Source organism: Dermochelys coriacea, chromosome 10 (genome assembly GCF_009764565.3).
Source record: "Dermochelys coriacea isolate rDerCor1 chromosome 10, rDerCor1.pri.v4, whole genome shotgun sequence".
In the NCBI taxonomy this organism is placed as follows: Eukaryota; Metazoa; Chordata; order Testudines; family Dermochelyidae; genus Dermochelys; species Dermochelys coriacea.
This window is the reverse complement of record NC_050077.1, coordinates 10,995,168-11,019,256: the sequence shown is the minus strand read 5'-3', so window position 1 is coordinate 11,019,256 and position 24,089 is coordinate 10,995,168. Positions and strand designations below refer to the sequence as shown.

General features: G+C 44.5%; 1 protein-coding gene across 5 annotated transcripts in view; it reads right to left on the bottom strand.

Annotated features, from left to right (window-relative positions):
• The window catches only part of CARD11 (caspase recruitment domain family member 11), a 73,058-nt gene that overhangs the window by 33,465 nt on the left and 15,504 nt on the right, over positions 1–24,089 (bottom strand). For 2 of the 5 annotated variants that reach the window (XM_043493651.1, XM_043493649.1), the window contains exons 2-5: positions 3,073–3,285; positions 2,277–2,414; positions 856–1,181; positions 167–346 (exon numbers count right to left, since the gene is read on the bottom strand). In XM_043493651.1, the coding sequence (XP_043349586.1) occupies positions 167–346; positions 856–1,181; positions 2,277–2,414; positions 3,073–3,285 (857 nt within the window). Of the gene's footprint in view, positions 1–166; positions 347–855; positions 1,182–2,276; positions 2,415–3,072; positions 3,286–21,073; positions 21,517–21,741; positions 21,853–24,089 lie in introns of those variants that run through there. The other 3 variants (XM_043493650.1, XM_038419344.2, XM_043493648.1) reach the window with 3 other exon arrangements.

Sequence of the window (24,089 nt, the reverse complement as noted above, 5' to 3'; positions counted from 1 at the left end):
GGGGGCTGTGTAACCTTTTGGTCTTTGCAAACACGGTGATTGGGTTCATTGCAGTTTTGGGGGCACAGCTTCACCCCACATTTCCCACCAGTATAATGGGGGAGAGGGTGTACTGATTTTGAGGCAGAGAGTAAGAGGACGGGGCGTAATTTCTCCTCTGGTTTACCTGAATGATAGATTGTAACTCTTGGATTTTGGTCTTCATGATCTCATTCTCCCGCTCCAATTCCAGAACCTGTTCCTTTTTGGGTCGGTTTTCAATGTCATTCTTCAGCTTCAGTGACTGGTTCCTCTCCAGCTTGCATTCCTCCTCCATCTTATTCAACCGATGCTTCAGCTGGTCAATCTAGGACACCCCAGGAACAAATGAAAAGCAGAGAGAGGCACAGAAAAAAAAAGATTATCCAAAATCATCAAGCCTCTGGTATATGCTTCTCTAAATACACCCTCACCTCTAGCTGAGTGCATACAAAACACGGACTTCATGCTCTTGGAGTGGTTAATTCCCAACAGCTCAATACAGTGCTAGCATGGTATGTTGGAATCCTTGGATAATCCACCATGAAACGTTAATGCATACTTGGGTAACGGTCCCAATATATTACTGATGCTGAAAAAACAATGTTTTTCCTTTCTCCATAGGTTAGGAAGTGCCACCCCTCACAGGGAATCTTACACTAATACACATCATCTCAGCTTAACATTTCATTATGCTGTGAGCCTCTAACCTGGATAAGCAAACAAGTATGAGTTCTACACACCTTTAGCATAACTGAAAATACCACTGAGCCAACTGCCACACTTCATCCTCCATCTGTGATTTAGACCCAAACCAATCCAGAGCATCTCTTTTACCTCTAACTGGAGGTCCCGGCTCCTCATCACAGCCATGTTCTTCTCTTCGCTTAGCTGGGCGTATCTCATGGCCAGGTTGTAGTTCTCATCCTTCACCTTGATCAGCTCGTCATTGTAATTGTTCCTTTCCTCCTTCATCTTGTTGTATCTCTCCTGGAAGGTCAGTAACTCTATATTGTTCAATTTCAGCTGCTTCCTGTCATCCTCCAGCTGGCGGGACTTGGCCAAGAGTTCACAGCGCTGCACATCCTTTGTCTTCACCTGCTGCTGTAGCTTAATGATTTCATTCATTAGGAAATGGGTGAGACCCTCATGTCCCTCCTCCACTGAAAAGAATGAAACAGCCAATCAGTTCCAAGGTCTTTTGCACTGCTCTGGAGCAGGTTAATAATGTGGGTTCAGGCAAAGTTGGCACAGCACAGATGGGGAATAAACAAATGCGCGCACACACACACACACACACACACACACAATACACACGCACACACACACACAATGAAATATACAGACACAGTCAAACTCACTAACAGACACACAAATACCAAACAGAAAAGGAGTACTTGTGGCACCTTAGAGACTAACAAATTTATTTGAGCATAAGCCTTCGTGAGCTATAGCTCACTTAATTGGATGCACTTGCACGAAATGCTCACGAAAGCTTATCCTGAAATAAATTTGTTAATCTCTAAGGTGCCACAAGTACTTCTTTTCTTTTTGCGAATACAGACTAACACGGCTGCTACTCTGAAAAAAATACCAAACATAGACAGTACAATCATCCATATATGCACCCCATCATATATAGTCACTATACACTGACACATACGTATATTTATAGTCATGCATGCACACATTCAGAGTACACACAGACATCATATGCTACTGCATATGTACACTCAAACTCATCTAGTCAGTCTTCACACACATTCTAATACACAGGCATATATACTACAATGGTTAATACACACATATACATGCACCTGGTTTTGGACTTGGTGGAGCAGGTTCATGTATACCCATTGGACCTGATTCTGATCTCAGTTATGCTGTTGCAAATCCAGAGTACCTTTGTCTATTTCAACAGAGCTACCCCAGACTCACATCAGTGTAACTGAGATGAGATTCTGGTCCCTAATTTATTTCCGTGAGGCACCTTGTAATGACTACCATTCTAGAAATGGAGGCAGGCTGGGTAGCACTCCTACTGAAGCTCTTCAACTTCACTCCAGCAACCAGGGGTGTTGCTTTCACCAACAGCTTAGTCAATGCTAGGCCATACCAGACCAGAGAGTGAGAGGTGAGAATGAGCTACCACCGGTCACTACGCCTCATTAACACTTCTCATCTGAAAAAAAAAAATCGGAGTCTTATCTCATGCCTTGACTCCAGCCCTTATTTCCTCAGGGACTGATCCTACTCACCGACAATGGTAGAAAATCTCCGTGTGGGTTCCTTCCCCGTCACCAGTTTGTAGAGTTCAGGATAGTAAAACTCCAGGCTCTCTAAGAAAACTACATAGCCCCTTTGCCCCTTGGTATGAAGGATGTCCAGCAGTCGGCCTAGGGACAATCCAAAAATAGTGCAATGAGAGAGGACACAGGAACAGAATAATCAGATATTGTAACCCTGAGGCCAACCCTGCTTCAGATTTAACAGTCGCTGGCACATAAATACACTCTGGAAAAGCCAGTCTTGTCACACTGTGCGCAGCTGATCTCATGAAGCTATGCCATGTATTCTCTATGTTTATGTGGGCTGTTACTTTGAAGGAATGGGGTAGGGAAGGTAGCGTTTGGATTTGAACCTTTGAAAGACAGTGGTATTCAACACAGCCCACGCTGTACAATACTGAAATGCCAGAATGGCAAACCTTTCCACAAAAAATGATGCTCAAATCAAAGGGTTGCTGCTGACCAGCCCCGATTGATAGAGATATCTGGGCACCTGGCATGAAAGTGATTGGTGCCTATCATAACTGCAATATACTGGCAAATGTAGGAATGAAAGCTTGGTGAGCGCCATTCTGTACAACACAGGCTTGGCTATAGTCACTATTACCAAACAGCTCTTCATTTTTGTGAACATCAGATTTTTCCCCAAAAATCTAACTTAAAATGAACAGAGACCCCTTCGTAGATTTTAATTCTACGCTGGGGTCAGGTCAAACCCAACCCAGGCAATGCAGCACATAGTCTTGGCCATTCAGGAATGAATTACCTGCTCGGTTAATTTTGGAGAGCAGCATATGCGAGTTGAGCACCTCATCCTCATCTTGCTCGTCGATGACTTTACACTGACGCAGATACGGGGTCAACTTGGCTGGATTGATGTACCGGCTCAGCATGTGCCGATTGCACTCTACATTCTCCCACAGGGCTTCCTCCTCATCTTTCAGCATCTCTAGGCAGTCATCCATTTCTGGCTCAGCTCCTTAGGAAGGGAAACAAATCAACACTGACTCAGGGGGGTTTCAGTCCTGTTTACCATTCTGAGCTGTCCTGTCACATACGATGAACTTGGCTGCACCGCTCAGGAATGCTGAAATTGCCCTATATTAAAACTGTTTGTGCTGAAGTGCAACCTGTCTTCAGCTCATCTGAGAAGTGACAGCTTAGAGAGGTTCTAGCTAGACTCTGAACAACGGCATATTGGTCAAGTGGTGTTTCTGCATCCCAGTTAACTCTATGATGGTCCCTAAACATCAGAGAATTCCTCTTCTGAATGGTTACTGTGCTGCAGGAAGTGTAATGGAAGAAAGGGGCCTGAATTTGCAGAGCTCAGCAGCACAAAGACATGCAATCACTAAACTACTATGGGGCAGTCACTCTCCCCCCGCCCCACGCAGGTTTATCTCAGCTTTACAGATTTGAGCACGTACTCTTTCAGGTGTATGTGCCATGTGCAGGTACATGTGTAAGTGACTGCATCTGAATTTCCAAAAGTAGCTGGATGCATGTGCAGTACATGGTGGCTGTCTGTGAATCAGTGCGTGGGCATGAATGTAAGTACCTGTGTGCGTAAAGGTATCTATGTGTGTGTGCATGAATAAGTTTAAATGTGTGTGACACCATCGGAGCACGAAAATGTTCTTGACTCATGCAAATGTGGTCACATAATATTTGACCTGTTGCTAAGCGGTCTCCTGCCAGCTTTTTCTTGGTGACCAGCTCATCTGGGGAGGTTACAGGGCAGGCAATGAGGTGAGAAAACATGTAGCAAAGTAAGCCAGCACACAGCAAAAGAAATCTCCCAGGCATTAGGTAGGAACGCTAGGTACTCTGAATTTTAAATGTTTTTATAATGCACTCTAAACTCAGCAATCAAGTCAGAGTTAGCCATTCTCGATGGCTGGACTCAGCCTATCTTCAAGATGTTAACAGCAGCCTCCTATTATTATATCACAGTAGTGTCTGGTAGAGCCCATCCCAGACTGCAGATCCACTTTACAAACACATAGGGAGAGATAGTTCCCCCCCTGAGGAGCTTACAATCTAAACAGACAGGACAGACAAAGGCTGGAGGAGATGGGGAGCTGAGAGTACAGAGAGATTCAGTGACTTGCACAAGGGGCCATCCACAAATTACATAACTCATTAGGGGTCCTTAACCTGTGTGTTTGTTCCAGCGTTACAAGGGGGTGGGTGGATCTTAAAAAAAGTCAAAAATGTGTTATGTAATTAATGGACAACCCCTAAGTTCACACAGAGAAAGTCTGTGGCAGGAACTGAACCCAGCTCTCCTGACTCCCAGTACAGGGCTTCCAACCCAAGACCTTTCTTCCTAGCGATCTGTTTGAGAAAATAACTTTCTATGTGCGTGGCCTACAATCAAGTGTAATAAATGTAAAGAATGCTGCATACAGCAGATATATCATGTAAACACCACAACACCCTCAGATGGGGAAAGGAAAGGCAGAGACAGTCTCCTTAAAGCTCCTTCCATAGGGCTCAGATCGAGGATGCGGTAACAGATTTTTGGATGGAAGTAGGAGAAGGAAGTGCTCTGGCCCTACTGCAAGCAATCCCCAAAGCACCCTGTCGAGCCCTGAAATCCCACCAGGGACAAAAGGAGGTTAGGGGCTCTATCCAGGAGGTTTCCTTAAGCCAGATATTGAAGCTTTTAAAAGGATAGGTTTCAGAGTAGCAGCCGAGTTAGTCTGTATTTGCAAAAAGAAAAGGAGTACTTGTGGCACCTTAGAGATTAATACATTATTTGAGCATAAGCTTTTGTGAGCTACAGCTCATTTCATCGGATGCATCCGATGAAGTGAGCTGTAGCTCACGAAAGCTTATGTTCAAATAAATTTGTTAGTCTCTCGGGTGCCACAAATACTCCTTTTCTTTTTTAAAAGGATGTGATCGAACAACAATGTGCTGTTCTCCAGGTCTGAGAACAGAGTTCTGCTTTATGAGACTTTTCTTAGTAATCGACTTTTAATCAGTAACTAATTAGCTCAATAGCAATAAACTATGTTCCTTGGGCCAGAAGAGTTCTCTTCAGTGTGTTATGACTTCCTCAGCCTCCAGTTTCAGGAACTGCAAAACTGCCGGCAAACTGCCAGGGAATCACTGGGCTGAGCCAGCCTTTAGGTCTATGAAGCCTGGGGCTGAAAGTACCTTCAAATATGGGGGAACTAGAAATTTGACACCTTGTCTACGTGAGAAAGATTTTTCTGAATATGGTTTACTCTTAGAACTAATGCAGAATAACATTATGACATTCAAAAACCAGTTGGAGAACACTTCAATCTCTTTGGTCACTCGATTACAGACCTAAAAGTGGCAATTCTTCAACAAAAAAACTTCAAAAACAGACTCCAACTAGAGACTGCTGAATTGGAATTAATTTGCAAACTGGATACAATTAACTTAGGCTTGAATAAAGACTGGGAGTGGATGGGTCATTACACAAAGTAAAACTATTTCCCCATGTTTATTCCCTCCTCCCCCCACACTGTTCCTCAGACGTTCTTGTCAACTGCTGGAAATGGCCCGCCATAGGGGGAGGAGCCTATCACTACAAAAGGCTCCCCCCCCGCCGCGCTCTCCTGCTGATAATAGCTCACCTTACCTGATCACTCTTTTTACAGTGTGTATGGTAACACCCATTGTTTCATGTTCTCTGTGTATATAAATCTCCCCACTGTATTTTCCACTGAATGCATCTGATGAAGTGAGCTGTAGCTCACGAAAGCTTATGCTCAAATAAATTTGTTAGTCTCTAAGGTGCCGCAAGTACTCCTTTTCCTTTTACAGTAAGGGAGTATGCACACAGCTTTGTTGATGCTGTCTGTGGTCACTTGGGTGCCTTTGGCAGTTGTTACAGTGCCATCCAAGGCCTTCCTCCCCATGCTGGGGTTTGGTGGTGATCTCCCTTGCAAAAATCCAGTCCAGCTCCTCATAGTATGGACAGGTAGTGGGCGCATTACTGGAGGTTCCATTCTTGTCTTTTGCAAGAGCTCCTTTGTTTTGTAGCAGCACTGGCCTGTGTCGCAGGACTACCCCTTCTCCTCCATTTGTTTCTCCTTGCATCTAGTGATTGCTGTTCAGATCGGCCTGGATGATCTATTCTTGCCAGAAGGCAAGGAAGTCCAAAACTGCCAGATGGGAGCACAAGGAAGCACAGGGCATGGCTGCTATATTGGGTATGCGGCTCCAGGTGTGTGAACTCACCACAGGCAGGAATTGCAAAGGAATGCACTGGCCTGAGTGCCAGCATTTAAAAGAAAAGATGACATCCATTCAAAACAACCCCAGAACAGTAGAGGGCACACAATCCAGATGTGAAGCTATGCAGTTTCGACAGCAGTGGGAGGACTGCCTGATGCAAAACAGTTAATCCAAAATACAGATGTGTTCACAGGAACCTTACACTAAAAAAACTCATTCTGGAATAGTGGTATTTCACTTCCAAAGTAGAATAATAAGTGTGGGATACGATGCCAAAGAATTAAAACAGAAAAAAGTGCGTGTGTGTAAGGTAGTTTATCCCCACCCCCCCCGCAAAAAAACCCTAAAGTTATTCCATGCACACAAGGCCTAAGAGTATCTTAGCTTTCATTCTTTAAAGCTAAATTTCTAGCCCTTTTCCTTGAGAGGATGGACCAAATGTGGGCCAGAGCTTGGAACTAAAGATCACAGGGCTAGTCTTTTGCATCCAAAAGCCCAGTGCCCCAGATCCTTTGATTTTTGATAGGTTCCCAATAAGCTCACGCTGGGCCTTGAGGGAAGCAATATAAACTCTTCTCTGGAGTTCACAACACCCCAGAATCTCTTCTTGCCTGCTCTTTGGAATCAGGAACTGTTACATTCTTTGCCAGTGCTCCCTTGGGACATCACTGAGGATTGGATGATGATTCAGAGCGGAATTGACTCAGCAATACTCTATTGCAGAAATGTTTTCATAGGAATTAAAAAAAACCTCCATCAAGATCCCCCACATTTAGGAATATAAGAATTTCATTATAAAACAAGCATTTACTACACATGCACTGGCCATCAAAAACATCCAAGAGGCGTGGTCCTCCGTCTCCACACAAGAGCCTTTTTGCTTCTTTCTTTACATCTCCCACCTCTGAAGTCCAGCATGACAAACATCCTTGACTCCTCTCAGAGCTGCTGCTTGGTCTATTACAGGGGCTACTGGTGAGTAAAATACAGCACCCTCTTCCCTTCAGGAGCTCAGGGTTTTGCTGTCGTGGGATTCCTTGGGTCTGATTCTGTTCTTATTTACAAGAGTGTGAGCCTGGAGTAACTCCATTGTCTTCCATAGAATTACTCCAGCTGTTCACTGGAAAACTAAATGTGACTCTATGACAGCACCAAATGTCTATTTAACCTAATACTCTATAATGAATTAAATACTAGTGACAGGCTGGAGCCTTGGTGCTCTGGTCAGGAAACAGAGGAGCTCAACTTAAGGCCAATGAAAACTAACAAATTCACTGCATGAGTGGCTAAGCGTTTTAAATGGAGAAGAGACTTCCAGCAGCACACACTTCCTGCATGTCTGAAGTGCATTATTCCCTGCCTCTGCCCTTCCTTCTTCTGACACCTTTGCAGAGAAGCTGTTTTCACTTAAAATAAAAACCAATTAAAATGACAGATTTCAATGCCCTTGAAATGTGTAACCATTTATTGCATCTGATCTTTATAAGCATTCTCTAGCATCTGATTCCAGCACTTCTTGAGTTGTAACTTGACACCTTCAGAGACTATTAAATACCATGGTTTCAGAGTAGCAGCCGTGTTAGTCTGTATTCGCAAAAAGAAAAGGAGTACTTGTGGCACCTTAGAGACTAACAAATTTATTAGAGCATAAGCTTTCGTGAGCTACAGCTCACTTCATCGGATGCATTTGGTGGAAAAAACAGAGGAGAGATTTATATACACACACACAGAGAACATGAAACAATGGGTTTATCATACACACTGTAAGGAGAGTGATCACTTAAGATAAGCCATCACCAACAGCAGGGGGGGGAAGGAGGAAAACCTTTCATGGTGACAAGCAGGTAGGCTAATTCCAGCAGTTAACAAGAATATCAGAGGAACAGTGGGGGGTGGGGTGGGAGGGAGAAATACCATGGGGAAATAGTTTTACTTTGTGTAATAACTCATCCATTCCCAGTCTCTATTCAAGCCTAAGTTAATTGTATCCAGTTTGCAAATTAATTCCAATTCAGCAGTCTCTCGTTGGAGTCTGTTTTTGAAGCTTTTTTGTTGAAGTATAGCCACTCTTAGGTCTGTGATCGAGTGACCAGAGAGATTGAAGTGTTCTCCAACTGGTTTTTGAATGTTATAATTCTTGACGTCTGATTTGTGTCCATTCATTCTTTTACGTAGAGACTGTCCAGTTTGGCCAATGTACATGGCAGAGGGGCATTGCTGGCACATGATGGCATATATCACATTGGTAGATGCGCAGGTGAACGAGCCTCTGATAGTGTGGCTGATGTGATTAGGCCCTATGATGGTATCCCCTGAATAGATATGTGGACAGAGTTGGCAACGGGCTTTGTTGCAAGGATAGGTTCCTGGGTTAGTGGTTCTGTTGTGTGGTGTGTGGTTGCTGGTGAGTATTTGCTTCAGATTGGGGGGCTGTCTGTAAGCAAGGACTGGTCTGTCTCCCAAGATCTGAGAGAGCGATGGCTCGTCCTTCAGGATAGGTTGTAGATCCTTGATGATGCGTTGGAGAGGTTTTAGTTGGGGGCTGAAGGTGATGGCTAGTGGCGTTCTGTTGTTTTCTTTGTTGGGCCTGTCCTGTAGTAGGTGACTTCTGGGTACTCTTCTGGCTCTGTCAATCTGTTTCTTCACTTCAGCAGGTGGGTACTGTAGTTGTAGGAATGCATGATAGAGATCTTGTAGGTGTTTGTCTCTGTCTGAGGGGTTGGAGCAAATGCGGTTATATCGTAGCGCTTGGCTGTAGACAATGGATCGAGTGGTATGATCTGGATGAAAGCTAGAGGCATGTAGGTAGGAATAGCGGTCAGTAGGTTTCCGATATAGGGTGGTGTTTATGTGACCATCGCTTATTAGCACCGTAGTGTCCAGGAAGTGGATCTCTTGTGTGGACTGGAAAACACCATCCTAGCCACTATGGATGTAGAAGCCCTCTACACCAACATTCCACACAAAGATGGACTACAAGCCGTCAGGAACAGTATCCCCGATACTGTCACGGCTAACCTGGTGGCAGAACTTTGTGACTTTGTCCTGACCCATAACTATTTCACATTTGGTGACAATGTATACCTTCAAATCAGCGGCACTGCGATGGGTACCCGCATGGCCCCACAGTATGCCAACATTTTTATGGCTGACTTAGAACAACGCTTCCTCAGCTCTCGTTCCCTAATGCCCCTCAGCCATGCAGAACACAGTGCCATCCACAGCCTCAGAAACAACTCTGACATCATAATCAAAAAGGCTGACAAGGGAGGTGCTGTCGTCATCATGAATAGGTCAGAGTATGAACAAGAGGCTACTAGGCAGCTCTCCAACACCACTTTCTACAAGCCATTACCCTCTGATCCCACTGAGAGTTACCAAAAGAAACTACAGCATTTGCTCAAGAAACTCCCTGAAAAAGCACAAGAACAAATCCGCACAGACACACCCCTGGAGCCAGGACCTGGGGTATTCTATCTGCTACCCAAGATCCATAAACCTGGAAATCCTGGACGCCCCATCATCTCAGGCATTGGCACCCTGACAGCAGGATTGTCTGGCTATGTAGACTCCCTCCTCAGGCCCTTCGTTACCAGCACTCCCAGCTATCTTCGAGACACCACCGATTTCCTGAGGAAACTACAGTCCATTGGTGATCTTCCTAAAAACACCATCCTAGCCACTATGGATGTAGAAGCCCTCTACACCAACATTCCACACAAAGATGGACTACAAGCCGTCAGGAACAGTATCCCCGATACTGTCACGGCTAACCTGGTGGCAGAACTTTGTGACTTTGTCCTGACCCATAACTATTTCACATTTGGTGACAATGTATACCTTCAAATCAGCGGCACTGCGATGGGTACCCGCATGGCCCCACAGTATGCCAACATTTTTATGGCTGACTTAGAACAACGCTTCCTCAGCTCTCGTTCCCTAATGCCCCTACTCTACTTGCGCTACATTGATGACATCTTCATCATCTGGACCCATGGAAAAGAAGCTCTTGAGGAATTCCACCATGATTTCAACAATTTCCATCCCACCATCAACCTCAGCCTGGACCAGTCCACACAAGAGATCCACTTCCTGGACACTACGGTGCTAATAAGCGATGGTCACATAAACACCACCCTATATCGGAAACCTACTGACCGCTATTCCTACCTACATGCCTCTAGCTTTCATCCAGATCATACCACTCGATCCATTGTCTACAGCCAAGCGCTACGATATAACCGCATTTGCTCCAACCCCTCAGACAGAGACAAACACCTACAAGATCTCTATCATGCATTCCTACAACTACAGTACCCACCTGCTGAAGTGAAGAAACAGATTGACAGAGCCAGAAGAGTACCCAGAAGTCACCTACTACAGGACAGGCCCAACAAAGAAAACAACAGAACGCCACTAGCCATCACCTTCAGCCCCCAACTAAAACCTCTCCAACGCATCATCAAGGATCTACAACCTATCCTGAAGGACGAGCCATCGCTCTCTCAGATCTTGGGAGACAGACCAGTCCTTGCTTACAGACAGCCCCCCAATCTGAAGCAAATACTCACCAGCAACTACACACCACACAACAGAACCACTAACCCAGGAACCTATCCTTGCAACAAAGCCCGTTGCCAACTCTGTCCACATATCTATTCAGGGGATACCATCATAGGGCCTAATCACATCAGCCACACTATCAGAGGCTCGTTCACCTGCGCATCTACCAATGTGATATATGCCATCATGTGCCAGCAATGCCCCTCTGCCATGTACATTGGCCAAACTGGACAGTCTCTACGTAAAAGAATGAATGGACACAAATCAGACGTCAAGAATTATAACATTCAAAAACCAGTTGGAGAACACTTCAATCTCTCTGGTCACTCGATCACAGACCTAAGAGTGGCTATACTTCAACAAAAAAGCTTCAAAAACAGACTCCAACGAGAGACTGCTGAATTGGAATTAATTTGCAAACTGGATACAATTAACTTAGGCTTGAATAGAGACTGGGAATGGATGAGTTATTACACAAAGTAAAACTATTTCCCCATGGTATTTCTCCCTCCCACCCCACCCCCCACTGTTCCTCTGATATTCTTGTTAACTGCTGGAATTAGCCTACCTGCTTGTCACCATGAAAGGTTTTCCTCCTTCCCCCCCCTGCTGTTGGTGATGGCTTATCTTAAGTGATCACTCTCCTTACAGTGTGTATGATAAACCCATTGTTTCATGTTCTCTGTGTGTGTGTATATAAATCTCTCCTCTGTTTTTTCCACCAAATGCATCCGATGAAGTGAGCTGTAGCTCACGAAAGCTTATGCTCTAATAAATTTGTTAGTCTCTAAGGTGCCACAAGTACTTCTTTTCTTTTTTATTAAATACCATGGAAACACTTTGGCATCCATCACAAATCACAGGTGTAAATACACAAACTTGGGCTGACTTGAACAGTGATTTGGCCATAAAGAAATAAGACTAACCACAGCAGTTGAGGAATTGCTCTCTGCTGTTCCTTTCAGTGTTTAGTATACAAGATATTCTTTAACAGTAGGAGATCTTAATCCAGTAATAACCTCCAGCTAGTCCTAACTATTTCAAAGGTCTTTGTGGATTCAGAAGAATAAAAGAGAGAATCCCTTTTTACATTAAAAGAAGCATTCTCTTCCCCTCTCTCTTTCTCTCTCAGCCTTCTCCTGGCTGTTTCACACAAATGCACCTTCCTATGTGTTTGCTATTTTTTTCTTCTTGTTATATTTTTTGACTGAACAAATCGCCTCACAGTTAAAGCTCTTCTCTGGTCTCTCTCAGCCTTCCCTCTTTCATATGCCAGGGAATGCTCTCTACTGATCAAGGAGAAAAAATCACCTAGGCTTCTGAGCCAGGGTTCCATAAAGCACTCATCTCCAGGTCAGATCTAAAGCTTCATTTTTAGACAGATAAAATGCTTGGGGTTTAAGTCTTATTCTAACAACATCCAGTGAATGAGTTTAGTGTTGAATCCTGGGGTCTCTTAGTTAGGTGGAAGTCCAAAGGCAGGACAGGCAAGGAGCTTCTCTTAAAAGCAACAAGACCAGCATGGGAAAAATCCTGGGGAGGGAGGAATTGTTATTCTGCAATTCAAGTGAGCATTGCTAAAACACTGTTGTGAAAAAGCTCCCACGGCCAGACTTCTATTCAAAACAGGCAGCGTTCACCATGATGGTGCAAAAATTAATCCCTCCAGCCCCTTAATTGTTTCCATTACCTTGCTCTGAATTCTTGCCACTCTATCAGTCCTGAGGTGACCAGAACCAAACCCTGCTCTCTAGAACTGAGTGGGAGCAAAGTGTTCAGCTATCTCTGTGGGTCACTTGGTTGCTCCTTTGTGAGATATGAAAAAACACAGGGTGCCGTGCAAGTGAGGAAGAGGAGGAAGTTTATTCTGGAAGTGGTGAATTATCTGGGTCTCTTGGACTTCCGCATTTTGTTCACAGATGTTCACAGTGTGGTGGCAGTTAAAAAGAAACCACAACACAGAAAATTCTCATGTTAACTACACATTAATATACAAATGGGGTGGGGGGGGGGAGAGTGGGTTAGTGTTTGATGCTAAATAGTTGAAATAAAAGCAAGGTCTTAAATAATATTTATAAAAAAGAAAAGGGTTATATAAGAAAGATAACGTTTTAAAGCTGGAACCTGCAAGCTGTGTGCCTATTATCATCAGCAACGCTTTGTGTGTTTGTTTTAGCTCATTCTCTTCCTTTGTATGTTTCTTTGGCACACAAGGGACAGGAAGTGCCTTCCTAGCATGTGTTTGCAGAGCACCTAATACAATAAATCATAACTAAGGCTGCGAGTTTGTCACGGAGGTCACAGAAGTCACAGATTTCGTGACTTTCCAGGACCTCCGTGACTTCTGCAGCGGCCAGTGCAACTGGCCCAAGGGCCACCTGAGCAGCTTAGGCAGCCCCTGGGTCAGCCGCAATGGCTGCTGCTGCGGCAGTCTCAGGTCACCGAGCAACTCTCCCCAAGCAGCAGGATTTGGAAGTGGAGGGGGGGGCGGGCTCAGGGCTGGGGCATGGGAGAGGGTGAGGGCTCTGGGTGGCACTTACTTTGTTGGGGGGAGCTCCCCAGAAGTGGCTGGTATTTCTGGCTCCTAGGCAGAGGCGCGGCTGGGGCTCTGCGCACTGCCCCTCTCTCCTGGCACAACCCCTGCAGCTCCCAATGCAGCTCACAGCCAATGGGAGCTGGGGAGCTGGTGCTCGGGGTGGCAGCAGCATGCAGAACTGGCTGGCCGTACCTAAACCTAGGAGATGAGGGACAGGGTTGTCGCTGCTTCTGGGGATGTATGAAGCCAGGTAGGGAGCCTGCCAGCCCCACCAACCCCCCAGGACCAGCGGGGGTCCTGGGCTGCACGCCACTGCCGCCCTCCCCACCAGCACTCATGGTGTCCCAGTCTGCCCCCCTCAGCACCCATGGCACCCCTGGTCTGCCTTCCCCAGCACCCGCGGTACTCCCCGGCTTCCCCCCCTCAAGTACCCCTGGCACCCCTGGTCCGCCCCCCCCCAAGATTTTGTCTGGGGTATTATAGTACAAGTCATGGACAGGTCACAGGCCATGAATTTTTGTTTACTGCCCGTGACCTGTCCATGACTTTTACTAAAAATACCCTTGACAAAAACATAGCCTTAATCATAATAATAATGACAGCAGAGCACTTTTTTCATAAGCCCTCTCTTTGGATAGATGCAGCTTTGCAGTATCAGAGCAACATACAACAACAACAAAACACAATAAAAAGAGAAGGATTTAGTGCTATTTTTTCTCCTAAAGGAAAATGAGAGTGTGAAAAGTGATAGGGAAATCACTTCTCTTGCTTAAAGAACCAGGAAAAGTGTTTTTTGTCTTGACTCTGCCACTAGTTTTTCATATAGCCTTGGGTAGATCATTGAAGGCCAAATGTTCAAAAGTGGCCTCTGAATTGCAGGTGCTGAACTTTAGACAACCACAGTCTAGTTTCAGAGGTTCTGAGCACCCACCACTCTCACTGATTCCAGCTGGAGTTCTGGGTGCTCTGCACTACTGAAAATCAGGCCCCTTTTATTTAGATGCATAAATATGGATTTAGATACCTAACTCTGGGCACCACATTTGAAAAGTCTGTCCAGACAGGTGTCTAAATTTGGATACCCTAAAGGAGGGGAATCTAAAATCAGAGCCTGCTTTTGAAAATTTGAACCTTAGTCCTGGTCTACACTCGTGGGGCAGGGGGCAAATTGATCTAAGTTACGCAACTTCAGCTACGTGAATAACGTAGCTGAAGTCAGTGTACTTAGATCGACTTACCGTGGTGTCTTCACCGCGGTGAGTCGACTGCTGCCGCTCCCCCGTCGACTCCGCCTGCGCCTCTCATGGCAGTGGAGTACAGGAGTCGATGGGAGAGCGCTCGGGGGTCGATTTATCGTGTCTAGACTAGACATACCCTTAGTCTCCTTGTGTTGCAGTGTCCCCATCTGAAAATGAGGATAGCAATAAATACCAACATCACAAGGCAGGATTCATTAGTAACTGCAAAGCACTTTGAAATCCCAGGATGGTAGGTATTAGGGAAGTATTATTTATTATTACTATAATATTATTATTATTACTATAGTATTATTACTTCAGATTCTGAAATCCTCAAAGTATCTCTAGGAGGCTGAGAGCATTGCTGGATAATCAGAGTTGAAAATAGCTATGTTTCTGCTTTACGTAGTTTGGGTGGACACTGAAATAACCACTGCAATCAGCACTCCCTCTCTCTGTCTATAAGAGAGTCAACCAGCTTGCTAAATGCCCCAAGATCAGCAAAATGTAGAAGATATAAAATGACGGACCCATAAAAAATAGAATAGAAAGTTTTAAACACAATATAGTTTTCCATTAGCATAAATATCTTCTATCCACTTCTCTTACTGAGTCAGGCTTCTTGTTACAAATAACTTACAGAGGGAAAGAGACCATTACTAGATTTGCAGGGGATCAGTGAGGTAAAGCCGGGTCCTTGTCATAAGGCATGCCCCCATCCCAATCAGGAAAAGGCTAACAAGCTTCTCTGGGCTCAAATGGTACCAACTCGGCATACCTGCAAAGTGTGTTCCAGCTGAAGGAAGCAAGCTTAAAAAAGAAAGCTTGTCACAAGAAGTAGCAGCAACCAGGAGGAAAGCTGGTGTGTCTCAGAAGTAGTTGACTCTTGCAACAGAGCAGCTGAGAGGGAAACAACTGACTAGCCTCTGCTGCCTACAAGGACTTACTAGACCCAGGACAACCTGACCCAGGTCCATCTGTGCCAGACTGACATACAAATCAGACCTCTATAAGAGAACTCAGAGGCTGAATGTCCCCTTAAGCAGGAGATCCCCATAGCGCCATAGAGTTTGGAGTAAAGTTCCCAAATGGGGAAAGGACTTTGGAATTGAAAGAGACTCAAACTGCTTGAGTGTGACCCAAAGGAGAGGCCCAGACTATCACAGTCGTCACTGCGGACAGTTGAGAGGCACGCTCATATATCACTCAATTTCACTCCCAGTTCACAAGAGAGTTACCCGTTATTCAGTTTCCCTCTTGGTCCACAAGGGAACCAACTATAATTTTCAGTACACATCAGAGAAGCGAGGGAGAGACAATCCAAATCAAACACCTACACTGTGGTTCAGAATACTCTAGAAGCAAACCCAACTCACTGCTGGCAAAAGGAGAGAGAAAGAATTCCTCTTCATTTTCCATACTTATCACTTCCTCAAGAGATTCAGACCTAGAAGAATAATGTCCCTATATTCATGTTTATGTCCTTATGAAATATTAAACGAGTGGAATAAATCCCAGGAAATTAGTTCCTAGTCAGGAGTTGTAAACAGGAGAGAACAACTGGAATGAACCTCAGAAGAATTCTACTTTCCCAACTAATAACAGAACCACGTCAAACTCCATTCCACCAAAAGTGAAAGAATCATGCATGGATGAAGCAAGGATCAATTATTATCATTATTGCATAGTGCTCAGGAATGGCTTTGCACCTCACAGTCTAGAAAAGATGACATGCATCAGAGACAGAATGCTGGAAATTGTTCCACATGCCAAGATAATCTTGCTTAATATCTGAACCAACACACTCTTGCTTATTCCATTTAGTTTTACTTGGGGTTGCATGGGGATTCGCATCCCTAGCTTTAATCTATTTTGTGGAAGGGCAAATTGCTCCTTTACTGAGAACGCTGGTTTGTCCTATGAGATGTTGCGGTGGAGGTCATGTGTTCTCCTAATCAGTGCAATAATATTTAGTATGTCCCTGCAGTGACTTCTGTCCGGAACAAGATTAAGATCCATGTTTTCTGCAGTTTTCTCCATCTGGTAAGATATCTGAAGTCCAGGGCAAACCTACTGTACATTCCTCAAGTCTGTTAGCGTTAGCCCTTCAGAGTTCTTATCAAGTTCTCATACAGGAAGGAAAATGACTAATTTTGTCTGAATAGCAAAACCCACAACAGATTGTAATAGCCCAGACAGGCAGCATCCAATCAGATTTGCCTGCACAACATCCATTACCAATAATAAAAACACAGAAAATGGAAAAAACCCTCCTTCGCAAACAGCGGGGTAGCTATGCTTAGGCTTTTTTGCCACCCTTTCTGTGTGTATTCTCTTCTATGCAGGTATTTCTATCCCGCCCACCACCATAGCATCTGAGCACTCGTTGTGTGAGGAATCATTCTGAAAAGCATCTGTGAGTGACTTAGGAGTCTACATCCCATTTTGAACGCTGTGAGGCTACATCTGCACTTAAAATACTACACCAGCATAGCTGCAGCTGTGCCACTGTAGTGCTTCAGGGTACACACTCCCTACAGTGCCGAGAGAGTTACTGTAGTAACCATTACTGTAGTTAATCCACCTCCCAGAGAGGTGGCTAGGCTGTAGCTCGCAGTAACTAGGCTGACAGAAGAGTTCTTCCATTGACCTAGTAGTGTCTTTACACCAGAATTAGGTCTGTGGATTTTTCACATCCTGAGACATAGCTATGCCAATGTAAATTTTCAGTGGAGTCCAGCCCTAAGACAATGAGACTTGGGCTCCTAAGAGTCTAAGTCATTTTTGAAAATGGGATTTAACTTAGACTCTTCTGAAAGTGTTACTCGTGGCATTTCCCAATACATACTAAGAGAAAAGGTAATGATTAAACCTGTGATCTGGACAGACAACTTGACAAGTGTTACTCCTGGGGGAATTCTGCACCACTGCACAATGCAGAATTTTGAAGAAATTAACGTTGTGCGCACAGAATTTCCTTTTCCCCCCCACAGAAATGGGCTGCAGAGATGCTTGCTGCCATTAGGGCAAGTGCAGAGCCCAGCTCTCAAATAGAAGACAAGGCCGGGGGAACTGGAGGGTTCCCAGCAGCTGCAATTTCCAGTACACCCTGAAGGAAGGAGGGGGCAGTGCGCAGGAATCTCCATGCAAGCCTGGGACCCAGCATCAGGCTGTTTCTCTCTCTGGATCCCTGGCCTCTCAGGGGGGTAAAGGATAAGAGTGTCTGGGCTGGGAGGGCCATGGCTGGGCTCTAGAGCAGAGAGAGTGCGAGTGTCTGGCCCCCCGGCTGGACTCTGCGGGGGAGGGAGCAGAGAAAAAGGAACTGGGTTGTTGTAGGGGTTTCTTTAACTCTCTACCCCTGGGGGAATTTTTGTGTGTGTCTGTATTGTTACAGACATATTTGCTGACAGGTATTTTGAAATAAATTACCAAAATAACTGAAACTGGTGTGATTATATAGTGAAATTTTGACAAATAAAATTTGCAGAATTTTGAAGAATTTTAAAATCTTGCGTGCAGAATTTTTAAGGTGCAGTATTCCCCCAGGAGTGTCTGAAGAAGGAAAGGTGAGAGAGAGGGGAATGCAGAGAGAGACAAAGAGGAGACACAGAGAGATGGGGATGAAAGTAAGAAGGGTTGTAGTAAAAATGGAGAGAGGTGAGAAGCAATTGGGGAGATACAGGGAGTGTAAGATTGGGAGGTCCAGAGACAAACCTTGGCATGCTAAAGATTAGTGTTAGTTCAGAGCATGCAAATCAAGCTAATGGCACAATAATTTTAATAATTTACCACAGGAATTTACTTCATGCATTTAAAAGGATTTGAGAAGCAGCAAGCAGAGAGATGAAAGCTTGACACTTAGTAAGTACTTTAATTTACACATCCTCCATGCTACTGTGCATGATGATGAGGACAACAACAATGAGGATGATAGTGTAATACAAACATGTTTAAAAACTGGATTTTTTTGTTTGAATGCAGCAGTTAGGTGCTGACACAGACACTGTCTTTTTACTAGTGTGTGGGAAAAGCAGAGGTATAAAAAGAGGCTGTTGTCCTTGGGTAGTACCTGGCTCATGAGATACTTGATATAGGGAAAGGTGTTGAGATTGCGGAAAGCCCGTTGCCAGGCTTCACACTTGATTTTAGTGGTGATGAACAGTCTGCTTTTACAACTGGGATCTGGATTCCAACAAGGCTAAGAGGAGAAAGAGTTACGAGTTAAGAGGAAGAGGAGGACAAGATTTCTAGGTAGAGGAAGGTCAATTCGCCAACCTTTCAACTCAGGAGATCTGGGTTCAAAATTCACTTTGGCCACCAGTGCAAATGAGTCCGGTGATTTTAGCTTAGGTCTTATTGTTAAGGCTAAGATTTTGTCACACATATTTTTAGTAAAAATCACGGACAGGTCACGGGCAATAAAGAAAAATTCATGGAAACCTGTGACCTATCTGTGACTTTTACTAAAAATATGCATGACAAAATGGGGAACTGTGGGGTCCCCACACCATCCCAGAGGGCCCCAGCTTGGAGCTTTGGGGTCACCCCACTTCCCATGACTCCCAGCTTGGGGCACCTCAGCAGCTTGTGGTGACTTGGAGCTCCAGGGGAGCCTGTGGGGAGTTGTGTGGCACCCGCCCGCGATGGGTGGGAGCTCCCGGGGGCCCTGCCACCCGTTGTTTGCCAGTGGCTATGGGGCATCTCTACTGCCCATAGCAGCTGGCTATATGGGGTGGGGGAGGAGGGAACCCTGCAGCTCCCAGTTGCCGCGGTCTCAAGTCATGGAGGTCTCTGGAAGTCATGGATTCCGTGACAAAATCGTAACCCTACTTATTGTATATATCTGTGTGTGCGTTCGTCTCCATCATAAACTAGCACATAACTCCGGTACAGTGAGCCTTGGCTCATGATTAAGTTGAATTGACAGAGCTGTGTGGGAACCAAGGTTGGGAAAGAGGTTCATTCCCACATTAGCAAAAGCTCCCACTGCCCTTGTGTGCATTATAGCCGGTTTTCATCAGTGCTATTAGCATCTCCCTTTTATGAGTACAAATAGATAAATATTAAGAGAGAAAGAAATGTAATTGTACTATATACAATTATCATAGGTGTTATTTACTTAAGTTTTGGCTTATTGTAAACCCATATGTTACCTGGGTTAGAACATGCATCCACAAAATTCAAACTTGCAATGTTTCTCTCATCCAGTGAGGTTAATGGGATTCTTGTTGAAAGTACAGTATTCTGTCATTTCCAAACAACCAATTCATTACATGGAATGTCAGACAGTCAGGACCAGATTGTCTCATTTTCCAGGAAGTGTCCAAATTCAGCAAGAAATGAGCACAAACTCATGTGACATTCCAATGAGCAGAAAGGGCCAAATTTTCATCTGTTACATTCATGTAATTCCGCTTTCTTCATCTTGGCCCAGATAAATTCATGAATAATGCTTTACTCAAAAGACTGTATGAGATCCAATATTACCATACTGTTAGGAATGTCCTGTCACACTCCTGCTTACAAATGAGAGTACTACACTGTGGCTAGACAAAATACAAGTAATATGAGATATGAACAAGTGACAAGATGACTGACAGTTTCAGCAGACAGATGGATCTTCGCAGTCCTACTACTCCCAACATATAAGGCAATACAAGACAAAAAAACCTCACCACTAAAATAAAATATCACAACAATTCTGTCCTTTCATGGGAATATGACAGCTATTTCAAACATATCAAGTGCACTATACACAGGTATAATGATTTCACACCTAGCTCTCTATACAGAATCAATTACTTGTATGTTTACCAGCTAACTGTTTACCATTGAATTTGTCGTCCCACAAAAATGCTCAGCATCCTATGGCCAATGATCGTTAACATCTGTGTCCTACTTCTTGAACCTCAGATATATAGTATTCACCTAACTACTTACTCAATTTTGTACCTCCCTGTAATTATGCCTTCGAAATGCCAACAGCTGTAATGTAAAGACTACTCTTTGGTGCACCATCCACTAATTTACTAGTCCAGTTGCTCACACCTTTCTTTCTCAGATCTGCCTGAAGAATGAAGTATATGCCATACATAACACAGGCATCAGGTACCTTTCCAAGCCAGAATCAGTGGGTCAAATGATGGGATATGATGTGGTGCTACAACTTAGCAGAGGGTGTGCTAGCCTCTGGGGGGGGGGCACACACTTACTAAACTGGTGATAGGCTCCATTCTCAGTCATGAAGCTCCTTGGAAATGCCTCTTGATGGGCAGTGCCAACGTTCCTCAGACTGCCTTTGTTGTACCCCTGGCTTAAAGCTGGAAGTATAGCGCCATGAGCTCTTCCCAGCCAGCGGAGCACAAAGCACACATAGAAATCTGGATGTCACTTGGCAAGGAAAATTACCCAACAGATAAAATGCAACACTGCTGAGGAAGGACAATGCCCTGCTAGGAGTGAGAAGCAGCTCCTGGCAGGTTACCTGCTGTTCTGCTGGTTAGAAAGCTGTGCCTTTCATATAGAACTGGCTGAATCTTTTAAATAAGTTTCATCTCATTAAACTGGCTTCCCCCAGTCGTGACCCCCTCTGATCCCCTTTCCTTCCTCTCGCTCTGCGTCCTGCCTCTTCACTTGCTGTTGCAGCGGGACTGTGTGACATAGCTCCGGAAGTGCACACCCACCATCCTCTCTCAGAAATGCTGTGTCTATATATAGCAGGTGGAGAGGTGTTGGGGGCTGCCTCACTTCCCCATTTCTTCTAAACAGAGGCTGTGGGTGACTTTAAAACATGACACCTCTGTAGAGGGAAATCAAAGAGGAAGTGTCTCATGGAGATAGAGAGCTCTGCTCTGGATGTGATGGGGGAGACAGGTGTTACCTGAAAACAGCCCTCTCTTTCGCAGACCTTACAACAGAGGTCCTTCTGCAGTGACATATGCATCAGTGAAAGGGTGGGGAAAAGAGAGATGGAATGCACAAGACCATTCCCAGCCTGGGAGAACATTTCCTTGAGACAGCCTATTAGGGAAGCAGCATGATGAGCCCCACTGTAATGAACTCCTAACTCCTTAACAGGTGCGACTGTACTTTGTTCCTGTAAGCAACGTTCTCCATTAATCATTATCCCACTGCCAGGGAAAAGGAATAATAGCAATACTCAGGACTTTTATAGCAGGTTCTATAGCATCAAACATTACTGTTTGCACTGTGCAGACATTACTTAGTTAAACAAATACCTTTGTGCTGCTTTACCCTGAAACTGTACACATTGCTTTAGCCAAGGAGAATAAGATAAGGTACAAACTCCAGTATTCAGAGTAGCAGCTGTGTTAGTCTGTATTTGCAAAAAGAAAAGGAGTACTTGTGGCACCTTAGCAACTAACACATTTATTTGAGCATAAGCTTTCGTGAGCTACAGCTCACTTCATCGGATGCATCGGAAACTCCAGTATGGAAAAGTTGTTTCCAGAAGGACTAGTGAAACATGGCATGAGATGGAATTCCACTTTCACCACAGAAGAGGCCAGTTGGTACAATTCAGAGTCAAGTTGCATCACTGATGAAGAGTGGAGAAGCCAAGAACTGAACGAGTCAGAAATCTAACTACCGTTTTCTCCTAAGAGAACGTGGTCATTATGAGGAGCAGTATGGGGAAAGCCAGGATGAAGGAGTTGACTGACTATTGACTGAATTCCCCTTTCTCACCATAGGAAAGGAGCAGTGAGGAACTGCCAGATCAGATCAGAGCAGTGCTCCATCTACATGGACACCCTGTTTCTGAGAGTGGCCAGTACCAGTAAAACACCCTTTCTGGATAATACTGTAAAAAAATGACAGGGGACGCAGGTGGAAGAATCCCAATCCCAAACATTTAGGGAGACATTTTTTTAAAGACACAAAGTGCAGACACCTACATCCCACTGGAAGTCAATGGAAATTAGGTACCAGAGTATCAATTGGGCCTTTAAAAATTTCCCCTTTTGTATTTGGTTTCTCTCCTGAAACTTGAGGAACAACAATCCTTACCCATATTTCTTCTAGTTCGTGGAACTGCAGACATTGCCGGTACAAGTTATACGCCTCACTATCTCATTTCACCCACTACCAAGGGTTAATTATGTTTTATGCAAAAGAGCTATTCGCTTTCATTAAACATGTTGCCTTTGAGATCCATTGATGGTTACCTTTTTCTTGTAATCTGAGAATGGGTAAATAATTCCCACACTTGAGGATTGAATTCTTTCAACTCTCACCTCTACTCAAGAGCCTTAGGATTAGATTTTTTTATTTTCTTTCAACAAGTTCAGAACCCACAATCAAGATCATATTTTGCAAAGAGCTCAGCTGCCATGTAAGCAGCAAAATAATGGCTGGTGTGACCCAGGGACCCCTTGGTGTCAACTGGCAGAGGACATAAGGGATGCATAGGAGTTTACAGGGATAGCCTGGATCTGATATCTACATAATAGTGCACCAAAGGGTGGGATGTGAGGGCTTTACCAACAGCTAGTAACACACTGGTTGTCTTAATCATTGCAAGACGTATGTATGGATATTTAAGCAGCTATGTGTCTACACTGAAAACAATATTTTTAAGGTATGTAGGTCATAAGACAGCTCCCCAGAAGATGACAAACAGGTTTGCATCAGGCAGGGGGTAGTAGACACTTCTCTCTCCGGCTGATCATTGTGTGACTTGCAGTTTAATCTTGGCTGGAAAACACTGCAAAGACTTTAGATGGGCTAAACTTCACTAGACAGGAGAGTATATCAGTAATTAAGTCTTGTGTATCATGATGTTATTTTACATGTAACCTTTTGTTTTCAACACTTTGACTTGCTGCTTCTCAAATCTCTAAGCTTTGTTAAATAAACTTTTACTTGTTTTCACTTCAACCATATTTAAGTGCTGTGAGTTAAATAGAGCAGTGATCTGAAGGAAAACTGGTAAACTGGTGCACAATACTTCTTTGGGAGCAGCTAATCTGTGAATACTGTGAGTGTTCAGTGGAACAGGAGCTAGACACTCCAGGGTGGATGCTCAGAGGGCTCAGGGGTTGGAGTGTGCTGATCACTAACCTGCAGAGGGAATGTGGGGCCTGCACACATCTCGAGGGGAATGCTTGTATTGCCGGTGGAGTTGGGGAGCTGACTCCTGGTAGGCACAGACAAGAGTTCCTCATGCTAATGGCAGGTGGTGGCGGGGTGCCTCTCAACCCTAGATGC